Source organism: Notolepis coatsorum, assembly GCF_963971535.1.
Source record: "Notolepis coatsorum genome assembly, chromosome: 1".
Lineage (NCBI taxonomy): Eukaryota > Metazoa > Chordata > Actinopteri > Aulopiformes > Paralepididae > Notolepis > Notolepis coatsorum.
Genome location: NC_140165.1, coordinates 116,329,586 through 116,341,608, shown reverse-complemented (window position 1 = coordinate 116,341,608; position 12,023 = coordinate 116,329,586). Strand labels below are relative to the sequence as shown.

Here is a 12,023-nt window from a genome sequence, read left to right as displayed (position 1 = left end):
GACCCTGATGTAAACAAGACGAAAGTCTTTCTCTGGTCTGCATCCCCTTAACAATTGTGTGTATTGAGCTGTACTGTATTGTACTAATATATTCCACGACATACTCATTCTGCAATCTGTTAAATAACGTTTTCATTCATTCATTCATTCATTCATTCATTCATTCATTCATTCATTCATTCAATCATTCATTCATTCATTCATTCATTCATTCATTCATGATTGTGCGTTTGAGAGTGGCCTCTACTGGACAAAATCCGCACTGCGTGCTCAAACATTTGAGCAGTCCTTGCGGTAGGTGGCAGTGGCTCATGCTCTTTTCTAATTCCACCACCACCGAATAAGAGGGCCGTTTCCGGTCCACAGCGAAACCGCTTCCGTGTTTGTGCTGACGAGTCGTTCTCCTTCTGAAACCCTCTCAGTTCCTACGTGTCAGTCTTCTTCCAGCGCAGAGCCAGAGACAGGAACCATCATGGCACCAAAAGGCAGCAGCAAACAGCAGTCAGAAGAAGATCTCCTCCTGCAGGACTTCAGCAGAAACCTCTCGGCGAAGTCTACCGCTCTGTTCTACGGCAATGCGCTCATCGTATCTGCCATCCCTATTTGTGAGTTGACAAGACTAGATAGACTAGTCCTTAGCTAGCTACATGCTAGCTGTGGATAGCTAGCATTATTCCTTACAGAAAATGACAGTTCATGCTTTGCTAAATGATTTACTTGTAAACGTCCCAATAATGAATTTACAGCAACACAGCACACGAACAATAATCGACGGGTCTTATTATTGAATGGAGTTGTGCTAATGTGTACATGATGCATTTAGCCACATCAGGACATCAAGTAGACTCTTGACCTGCTGGTTTGCAGGCATTGAGAATCATAAGACAAGAGTACAGACCATTATACTTTTTCTAACCCTCTCTCTCTCTCCATCCACTCAGGGCTGTTCTGGAGGATATGGCACATGGACCTGGTCCAGTCTGCCGTTCTGTATGCTGTGATGACCCTGGTCAGCACCTACCTGGTTGCCTTCGCCTACAAGAACGTTAAGTTTGTCCTCAAACACAAGTAAGTGGAAAGACAACACGCTCACACACTGAAGCACAAAGGAAACAACCTGACACCTGTACAAACACATCCTCCCACATACACACACAAGGTAAGGTAATATCGCTTTTTGTAATCATCTGTATACGTAGACAAGTGGATGCAGAATTTCCTCAACCAATTTAAAGGGGAACTATGCCCAATTTAATAATTCATACATGTTATTCATTTTGGTCTAAGAGAGTCCAAAATATAAATTAACATGGACAAAACTCTCTCATAAGAAACTAGTGCTAAAACAAGTGTAAAGTCTGAAGCTGCTCCATAGACAATGCATTGGGACAATGTTTTAGGTGACACTGAGAGCACCCAGGGGGAATATTCTGATCATTATGGGTACATTTTCTGTTTCAGAACTGAGAACACTATAGAATGAAGCTCATTTGGGCAAAAAACTCAAAAACAAACATTCTGTGTGTTCACAATATCAGTCTCCCATTCATTGTCAATGGAGCAACTCCAGACTCTATACATACAGTATGCACCTGATTACATCACAAGTTTGAGTGTGATGCACCGAGTGAATACACCGTCCCTTATACGACCATTGAAAAATCCTACTATTAAGTCTGTCTCACAGTTGCACGAGGGTTTTGGACAGACAAACGCTAGGGTTTGAAAGCTTGGCGTTGCTAATAAATATTTTAATAATTTTTATAAACTGGGCAACACGGCTCAAAGCGGCTTCATTATTTCCGGCTTTGGGTGCCTGATGCGCCTGCGCTGTGATCACCGGAATCGCCAGAAATAAAGCTGTGTTGCCCAGTTTATAAAAAGTATTTAAAATGTTTATTAGCAACGCAAACCCTAGCGTTTGTCTGTCTGAAACTCTTGTGCAACTATGAGTACTTTTGACATTTCTTTGCGACACCTGTATGACAAGTGTTTTGATAGAGAAAAGCGAGACAGACTTAATTGTAGGATTTTTCAATGGTCATTCCCAAAGTTTTCAGGCCGCGACCCCCAAAATAACCGTGTCAGAGAGCCGCAACCCCCACTATTATAAGAGGTATAAAAGTATAATATTGAATTTTTTTATAAATGGAAATGTATGGTTGAAACATGCAAACGTTCAAACGCACACACACTAATAAGCATTGGAGGCTTTTAACCAGGGCCGGACTGGGGAAATCATTCAGGCCAGGAAATATAGTGCGAAATATAGCCCCAGTCAGGCCACTTTTTAAGCGGGGGTCTGGTGGTCCCCCACCAGGAAATCTTTTGTTACAAAGACTTAATTTCCATGCCAGTGTTTGTGATGGCATCACAAATTATTGTTAAAAAACAGGCTAGCATGTATGATTAGCAACAACACTGATTTTTATGGATTTTCAGTTTTTTTCTAATGTCAGATTGAAAAAAACATTCACTCTTACCATAAGGGACTAAATTGTCCTCTTCAAAAACGCCATACAAATATTACTATATGTTGAAATACCACTTTTTCTTTCATAAATCTTTTATTCAACTTCAGCCCTGATCATAACACCACATATTAATTTGATAATTCTAACCCTTTAAATGCCAGTGTGTGTGATGGCATATATTTGCAATATATCAAATGCAAAGTAGATTTTTCTGGGGGGGATTATTACAGGCTAGCATGTGTCAATGATTAGCAACAACACTGATTTTGATGGATTTTTAGTTTTTTGTAAGGGTCATGTCAACAATGCCACTGTTGAGAGCAAACGCACTAGCACATCTACTCTTCATGCCAGTTTTACTAGTGTCCAAGACAAATATTTGTCTTTGTATTGTATTTGAATGTACTATTCGTCAAATAAAACCAAAGACGAGCCAATGAGCTGGCAAAGAGGGACCAGTTGACACTGTGGTTTACAACTGAGCCTAGAAGCTAGTTGACTCTAAGGCTGCGGTTACATTATAGCCAAAACGATTAGTTTCATTTAGCTTTTCAGAACGCTGTGTATTCGCAGCAGGGTTTCCGTTAGAAAAAATTGTTGCCGGTCTCCGTGACCTGCAAGATTTCAACTACCGGACAAATGAGATTAATTCCGGTCATAGTTTATTGAGCTTTAAAACAATTGATAGGCAGGCTCATGTCATCCTCAAGGCATGTAGATTTATAATATTATTACTTAAAACTAGGCTACTTTTGCGTATACAGTCATTAATATATTCCAAATAAAATAAGTCCCTCGATACTCCGTCTCCGTGCTGCTGCTGACTTGAAATAAAATAGACCGCGTATGTGGCAGTCGGTCCGACACTAAACAGCAGTCTGTTATAATCACATTTTTATGAGCTAACGAATTCCGTTATATTGGACATTTGTATTAATTATATCAAGCGAAGAACTGAGAAAGCAGAGAGACTGCAACATTATCGTGGTTTGCGTGACTACTCTCTCCACCTCAATGTCACGCGGTCGAAAAGGGCGCTTGTCTATTGGACAGTGGAAATGTGTGTGGCTGCGATCCTGTGTGTGCGCGCGCGCGTGTGTGTGTGTCTGTGTGTGTACTGCGGAGCCCAGATCAGCGGAGCCGAGTTTTGACATGGCATTGATCCATTGTTCTATTGAAGCACATTACCTACCACCATCCTCTCGCTAAACAACTTGTAGACCACGGTGTTTTTATGAGTGCCCACAAGTAGCCGTTTTAATAATATAATAAGCCGCGCGCCTCGGTAATAATAATAAGCCGCGTTTTTTCTTCCTTCTTCCCAAGATGCACAGACATAGAGAGAGAGAGAGAGAGAGAGATAGATAGATAGATAGATAGATAGATAGATAGATAGAGAGATTAGATGCAGTGTGCTTGTTTTGCAGTGAGTGCTGCGAGCAGTAATAATAATAATCACTTCCTATATTTGGTTCGCGTTTGGTCCGATGAAGCGAACCGAGACCTACGTTTTTAAAGCTCTCGCTGACAACGTCGTTGTCATTATTAGAAGCAACGAGGAAACAAATGTAATGATCGTTTCGTTCATCGCATAGGCTATTTAATTTTAGCCTATTTTAATACAATTCAAATAATCAAATTGTGCTTAGACTCAGGGAATTATTTTCACCGGACATTAAGACCGGAGAAATTAAATATGTCGGACTTCAGGAGATTTTGCCGGACAAATACCGGTAATTACCGGCTAACGGAAACGCTGATTCGCAGGCAAGTTAGATGTCGTTTTGTCTCGTGAGATAAGGAGGAGCTTGACCCGATTGACTTTGCATTGGTTTGTGGTTAACTATCTGGACTATGACAGCTCGGATTGTGCTGAGAAAAAAACATTTAAGATAAGATATTCCTTTATTAATCCCCTTCAGGCAGCATGGGGGGAGGGGAGGTACAGGTATGGACAGGGTAATGGTAGAAAGACATAAATATATTTAAATTAGGGCTGTCAAAGTTAATGCTTTAACTTTGGAGATTAATTTAAATTATTTTAAGGCATTAAAATAAATTAATCTAGATTAATCTATGGAGAGAAATCTTCAATCTTAGCGCCGCGGATATAAAAAAATGTTGATGGTTTTGTTGAACATTTGTATTTCACAGGAGAGAAACTATTCAAAGAAAGCTATTAAAATGGTCTTTGAATCTAAATATACTTTCTTTGTGTTAATTTTACATTAATTCCATGATTTTACTCAAGTAAATATGTGTTACAAGCTACGGTCTTAAAGGATAACTCCAACATTTTGGGAAATTAGCTTATTTAACATCTTCCCTGGAGTTAGACAAGAAGATGCATACCTTTTTTGTCTCTGTGCGTGCATTTAGCTTTGGGAACAGACGCTCCGTTAGCATAGCTTAGCTTCATCACTGGAAGTGAGGCAGGACAGTACCCTGACGTTCCCTACAGGTTTGTTGATATTCTCATTCCTTCAAAGGATCTGAACCGATTGAAGTTTATGGATACCATGACTTAAAATACTCTTACCTTGACGATTTAAAGCCTCTCCAATTTAGAAAACAGTAATCCAATGGCTGGTATTGATAATATACTACTAACTACTGCCCGCTAACGGAGCTAACCAGACACTCAAGCAGATAACGAGAGCAATGACTTCCTTTCTGGGGGGTTTCAAAATAAAAGAGCGACGTCTATAGCAGCGGAAAACGTTTATTTTGTACATTATCTAACGTTAACACGAACCTAAACTAACTTTAGGTTAGTTGTAACGTTAGTTTAGGTTCGTGTTAACGTTAGATAATGTACAAAATAAACGTTTTCCGCTGCTATAAACGTTGCACTTTTATTTTGAAACCCCCAGAAAGGAAGTCATTATATTTGCTTTACACATCCTGTTCTGCGTTAGCTCCGGTTAGCTCCGAGCGTCCAGTAGTTAGTAGTATATTATCAATACCAGCCATTGGATTACTGTTTTCTAAATTGGGGAGGCTTTTAATCGTCAAGGTAAGATGATTTTAAGTCATGGTATCCATAAACTTCAATCGGTTCAGATCCTTTGAAGGAATGAGAATATCAACAAACCTGTAGGGAACGTCAGGGTACTGTCCTGCCTCACTTCCAGTGATGAAGCTAAGCTATGCTAACGGAGCGTCTGTTCCCAAAGCTAAATGCACGCACAGAGACAAAAAAGGTATGTATCTTCTTGTCTAACTCCAGGGAAGATGTTAAATAAGCTAATTTCCCAAAATGTTGGAGTTATCCTTTAAGTAGAAAAATGCTATTTTTTATCTAGATTAATTACAGAAAATTGTGAGATTAATTAGTTCGTTTTTTGTATCTATTGACAGCACTATTTAAATATAAAGATATGAGAAAAAGAAACTGTGTAAACAAAGGTGCAGGTGAGGGTCTCTGTATGCCCTATCAGTTATATTATTTATACATTACAATAAATATGGCATTTGATGACCCTAACGTGTGTTCTCTCTCTGTCTTCCCCCAGAGTTGCCCAGAAGCGTGAAGATGCCGTTTCCAAGGAGGTGACCAGGAAGCTGTCCGAGGCTGACAACCGCAAGATGTCCCGCAAGGAGAAGGACGAGAGGCGAGTTACAAGTCTTTGGAAGAGATAGCCTGTCAATCATACCGTGTCCAGCCAGCCAGTCCCTAGCGTGCTTTCCCATAGATCCTGGTTATGCAGCAACTGTTTGAAAATATATTTTGTATCATACAAGGACATATAGTCATGAGAACTTTCAGAAAATCTACCTCATAGCTCTCATAAATTAGCCTACTACTGAAGCTTTGATTATTCACTGATAATTAGCCTACTACTGAAGCTTTGATTATTCACTGATAATTAGCCTAATACTGAAGCTTTGATTATTCACTAATAATTAGCCTACTACTGAAGCTTTGATTATTCACTGATAATTAGCCTACTACGGAAGCTTTGATTATTCACTGATAATTAGCCTACTGAAGCTTTGATTATTCACAGATAATTAGGGATGGGAATTGATAGGATTTTATCGATACGTTTCCATTATCGATTCTGCTTATCGATTTGATTCTTTATCGATACCTGATCAATTTATAATTTACATAAATAAATTGGAAATGCAACAGAACTACATTTACATTTAGTCATTTAGCTGACGCTTTTATCCAAAGCGACTTACAAGTTCTGTACGACAAGCCATCAGGAAGGGCACAACTCTATCAGCTGAGCAACAATGTTCATCAAAGTGTTGAGTGCTACAGTGTAGGTTAGTTTATTAGGACAAGTGCATGACAGTACGGTAGTAGTTAGGGTTAGATATATATTTTTTTATTCAGATAATGGTTGAAGAAGTGCGTCTTTAGTCGACGGCGAAAGATTGGACGTGATTCGGCTGTCCTAACTGGGGTGGGTAGTTCATTCCACCATTGTGGGGCAAGGACTGAGAATAGGCAACTTCTCTTTGATGACCCTCCCGGAGCTTGGATAGGAGTAGGTCTGAGGCGGCCAGAAGATGCAGAGCGTAGGGGTCTAAGCTGGTTAGAATAACAACATGCAACTTGACATTTCTGATTGTCATTTATTGTTGAGCCCCCATGTCAGAAAAATACAAAAACTGTAAAAAATAAAACATTAACTATAGCCTACACTTAAATAAAATAATGTATTTGAGATTCTCTTAAAATGTATTTATTTTTTTATTCTTAAACTAATTTAATCTATTGAATAACAGGTCGTTATTCCTCTGACTTCTGTCTCACACACACACACACACAGAGCTCCCTCCCCGGGCCCCTGTCCTATAAGGTATTGGCTTGTGTTGCTACACGGACACATTTGTATGTTGCACCACCACGGTACTTCCTGGCTTACAGTGTACAGACTTGTAAACAAACACTCCGTCTCTTATTATATGTGAACTAAAGAGTACAAGGTTTACACAACAGCCCCCACCTGCTGTTTTATTGTATTTGTACCTGTACTATCCGCTGTCAGCTGTTTATCTCTCTTTGTGAGCTTGATTAAATAGCGTTAGCTCACGTTAGGTAGCATTAGCTCCGCGGCTAATTTTAGCTCACCCTGAACTAAATCAATGACTAGGTTCTAAAGCATTCAAGTAGTTTTCACTGCACATAGAAGTAGCCAAACAGCGGGAGCATTTCGGGAGCATATTACCAAAACCCAGGCAATTTCGAGCCCTTAAGGAATCAAATAGTCTGCCATGGCTACATGCTAACGTTATTGCGCAACTGTAGGAAAAACCTGTCAGCGATAACGGGAACCGGTTTTCGATTTCCATCCCTACCGATAATTAGCCTACTACTGAAGCTTTGATTATTCACAGATAATTAGTCTACTACTGAAGCTTTGATTATTCACAGATAATTAGTCTACTACTGAAGCTTTGATTATTCACAGATAATTAGCCTACTACTGAAGCTTTGATTATTCACCGATAATTAGCCTACTACCGAAGCTTTGATTATTCACAGATAATTAGCCTACCACTGAAGCTTCGAATGCCCCAAACAATAGCTTAACTCACACCTAAGTGAGAGCCAAGGGGCTATGGCCACCCCCCTTCTCTACACTTAAGCCCGGTGTCCCCTTCTCTCCCTCAGTGTTCTCCCAGCGGCCATGATGATCCTCTTAGCTTATTTAATCTATTTGTACTTTGTACAGTGTGTTTCACTATTAAACCTATATTGATCATGAAGATCCGTCTACAACATAATTGACGAGTCCCGTTCCACCAGACAGTGAAGGTATTGACACCCTTCACTCCCCACCGCATGTATATATTCTCTCCCCACCGTATATGTATATTTATCTCCCACCCACCCACCCCCTCCTAATGAACAGTCTCCTCCCCATCATATGTATATACTCTGTCAGGATCTATGAGTAACAGTACTGTATATTTGAATACCGTATATGTCACAAATGTATCAGTACTAAATACCTATATGTCCCTATGCCATAAATGTCATGTATGTTGAGTGTCTTAAATGTCGATATGAAATGAAAATGGGGGACCCTGATGGAAACAAGACAAAATGTCTTTCTCAGGTCTGCATCCCCTTAACAATTGTGTGTATTGAGCCATACTGTATTGTACCCATTCTGCAATCTGTTAAATAAAGTTTTCATTCATTCATTCACATGCTCGATGGATCTCGAGCTGTTTTACTTGAAGCAGGCCGCGGACTATAGAGCCTTGACCTGTCTCCCTTTATTATTTTTGCAATTTCTAAGTCTCTAAACAACGACCAAGTCTCTTATTAATGTATTCAATAACTCATCCTCTGTCCAGGGTCCTGAAGAAGAAAAACACAAGCGGTTCTCATCTACAACATTACTTTTTAGTTGTATGTCTTGATTCCTAACCGTGTGTGGTTGTCTTCTCTTCACTAGGATTCTGTGGAAGAAGAACGAGGTTGCAGACTACGAGGCCACCACCTTCTCCATCTTCTACAACAACACTCTGTTCCTGGTCCTCGTCATCATTGCCTCCTTCTTCCTGCTCAGGAACTTCAACCCCACCGTGTATCCTTTCACCTGCTGTCCTTATCGGGAGTCGTCCATGTAGGTACGGCCGTAAACAATGCGTAGCCCCACCACTGAAATAACCAATGGAGAGGAGACATGTTTTCATTCTCAAGGTGATTGACTGTAACAGGCGCCTGGTGGTACTAAATCCAGATTTAACTCTGCCATTGGAAAGAGGAGATTTGGCCAGATCCATAGATGTATGACACACATGGCCATAATAAGGTAATTTATAGGCCTAATATTCTATATTCATATTTCAAATTTCATATGTCCATATGGCAAAATTTAGTACTGCATCTACAAAAAACCCTGTAAATAATCTGCCCTTAGTTAATTTTCTTAGATATTTAGTACACTTGATCTCAAGAAGGTGCTCAAGGATGGGGAAAAAACCTAATAATAATTTATATTCTCCTTTGGTCCATTACAATTTACTCAAGCATAGTAACAGACACAATATCTCTCACACTGGGAATACATTCCCTGAGGTCCATAGATGTCCCTAGATATCAAGAACATGCAAATAGACCTTGTGGAAGTGGAGCAATCTTCTATTTACTATGTACGTTTAGGCAACATTTCAGAAAATATGGCTAGGGCTTAAGAGGTTAAGAATCTGTGACTATACCACCCCATATATACTGTTAGGTTGATGCATATTTGGAAATTATTTCACAATTCTGACTCACCATCACAGTGGACCTGAAATTAAACCATCAAGACATGCTTTAAGTGCAGACTTCCAGCTTTAATCTTACGGTATTTACATCCAAATCAGGTGAACGGTGTAGGAAGTACAACATTTTCTTTATGCCCCTCCTCCTTTTTAAGGGCCTTATTTAATTTACAAGGAGCAGATAAAAGGTCTAGAGTTAATTTCAAGTGTGGTATTTGCATTTGGAATCTGTTGCTGTCTATCAATAAAGTATAACTAACAATGTATTTACTTTGTGCTGACAAGATAAACGCCACCTCGCCTCTGATATGTGCCTTAACACAGTGTCCTCCAGTAACTACATCCTATCCATAAGTGCCTCCTCTGGACTCATCGCACTGCTGTCCACCGGCTCCAAGTAAAGGATGAAGAGCAGAAGAGGGGGAGAAGGGAACAGGAGTTATGGGCCAGGGAGGGAGGGAGGGATGAATGGATGGAAAGAGGGATGGTGTGAACTCCAGGGTGTACAGTATACTGTATATTTGTTTTCTCATCAAAGGATGGAGGGGATAGGAGAGGGGGGATGGGGTTGATAACACATCATTTCAGCTTTATGAACTTCATGATCAAACGTCTGGAGAATCTCCAGGACTGTCTTGCTGTCCTTTTTTTCTTTTTTTTGTACCAATAAAGTGGCCGGATCTGGACCTCAGCTCTCGACTCTGTTGTTCTGTTCCTATCTAGTCGATAGGAATATTCAGATATTCGATCTATTCAATCAATATATATATTTTTTACCTTCTTTTTCTCTGATTTTCTCCCCGTCCCAATTTAGTCGTTGTGCCAATTCCCCCCCTCCCCTACCTGGTTGTTGTACGCATGTTCTCCCACGAGTCAGTACAATGGTGTCCTGATGTCGAACGCATGCTTCCTCCGAGACGTGCGCCGTCAAGCCAGTGGCGCTTTTTCCACTTGGCAGCGAGGACTCATTGGTGGAGTGTAACGCGTGGGAGGGCACGCTATCTCCACCAAGTCCTGCCCCGCTGAGCAAGCGCAGAGACCTGACCTGTAGGCGTCGCTGTCCACAACGCCAGATTCCCACCCCCTAATACTGCCAATTGTATTAGTATGGACGGCCAGCCTAGCTGGTAGCAACGCCGAGAGCTGGGCTCGAACCCAGCGTCTCCTGCATTGGTGACGAGCGCCATCTCTGCTACGCCACCTGACCGCCATGATTCAATCAATATCTAAAATTAATTAAATTATTATTTATTTTTTTAAACACTAGCCTTCTTACTGTCTTGTACTATCATGCACTCTTCCTACTATACTAACATGTCTTCTTTACTACCAAGCACTCAACACTGCAGCACTCAAGTTTCAGCACTGGTTGACTAACATTGTCACTCAGTTGAAAGAGTTATACCCTTCCTGCTGACCTGTTGTACAGAACTTGTAAGTCACTTTAGATAAAAGCGTCAGCTAAATGACTAAATGTAAATGTTCAGTCTGTGGTCCAGTTGTAACATAAAAAGAAGAGTAAACTATGAACTCTGATAATTTCCCAGAGTGACTCCAGTAATCAAAGATCCCCTTCAGAATAGTATTATATTGGCGGCTGAGTGGCGCAGTGGGCAAGGCGCTCGCCACTAACGCAGGAGATGCTGGTATCGAGCCCAGCTCTCTGCGTTGCTACCGGCTTGGCCGGCCGTCATACTAACACAAATGGCAAGTGTTAGAGGGTGGGAAAGCCTGTGGGTGGGGATTGGACGTTGTGGACAGCGACTCCTACAGGTCGGTTTGGTGATGCCGGTACGGCGGAAACAGGAAGTATCGGGGGCAGCGTGAGCCTCCCACGCGTTACTCCTCGCCACAGAGTTCGAGCTGTTGCGGTGAAAAGATGTGACAGGCTGCCTCCTCGTGTACCGGTACAGCCGACCAGTGGGAGGCATAGTCTAGCAACGTTCAAGACAGGGGAGGGGAGAATTGGAAATACGAAATTGGGATGGGAGAACAAATTTAAAAATGGGGAGAAAAATAATAGTATTATATTTTTTCTTTTACAAAAATACCCCTCTTTCACGTGACTTGCATTTGCATTTAGTCTTTTAGCTGACTCTTTTATCCAAAGTTCTGTACATCAAGTCAACAGGAAGGGTACAACTCTGGCAACTAAGGGTAAGTGGTATTGTTCATCAAACCGTGTAGAACTTGAGTGCCACAGACTTGAGTGCATAGTAGTATAGACATATTCACATAGTGGGTAGTAATATAGGCAAGGACGATTCCTTCCTAGCAGAGTGCATAATAGTAAAAGACAGTATGAAGGCT

General features: G+C 40.9%; 1 protein-coding gene across 1 annotated transcript; it reads left to right on the top strand.

The window, feature by feature from the left end:
- The first annotated feature begins 403 nt into the window (after positions 1–403).
- On the top strand, positions 404–10,404 carry ssr3 (signal sequence receptor, gamma). The gene is made up of 5 exons (XM_084322226.1): positions 404–605; positions 942–1,068; positions 5,990–6,088; positions 8,900–9,031; positions 10,048–10,404. The coding sequence occupies exons 1-5, from the start codon at positions 473–475 to the stop codon at positions 10,112–10,114; spliced, it is 558 nt and encodes a 185-aa protein (XP_084178352.1). The 5' UTR covers positions 404–472; the 3' UTR covers positions 10,115–10,404.
- The last annotated feature ends 1,619 nt before the right edge of the window (positions 10,405–12,023 follow it).

Bases quoted from the DNA above. Each gene is read 5' to 3' on its own strand.
- ssr3 (XM_084322226.1), top strand. From the start codon at position 473: ATGGCACCAAAAGGCAGCAGCAAACAGCAGTCAGAAGAAGATCTCCTC. The intron at 606-941 runs GTGAGTTGACAA...CCATCCACTCAG, and splicing joins CGTATCTGCCATCCCTATTT to GGCTGTTCTGGAGGATATGG. The intron at 6,089-8,899 runs GCGAGTTACAAG...TCTCTTCACTAG, and splicing joins CGCAAGGAGAAGGACGAGAG to GATTCTGTGGAAGAAGAACG.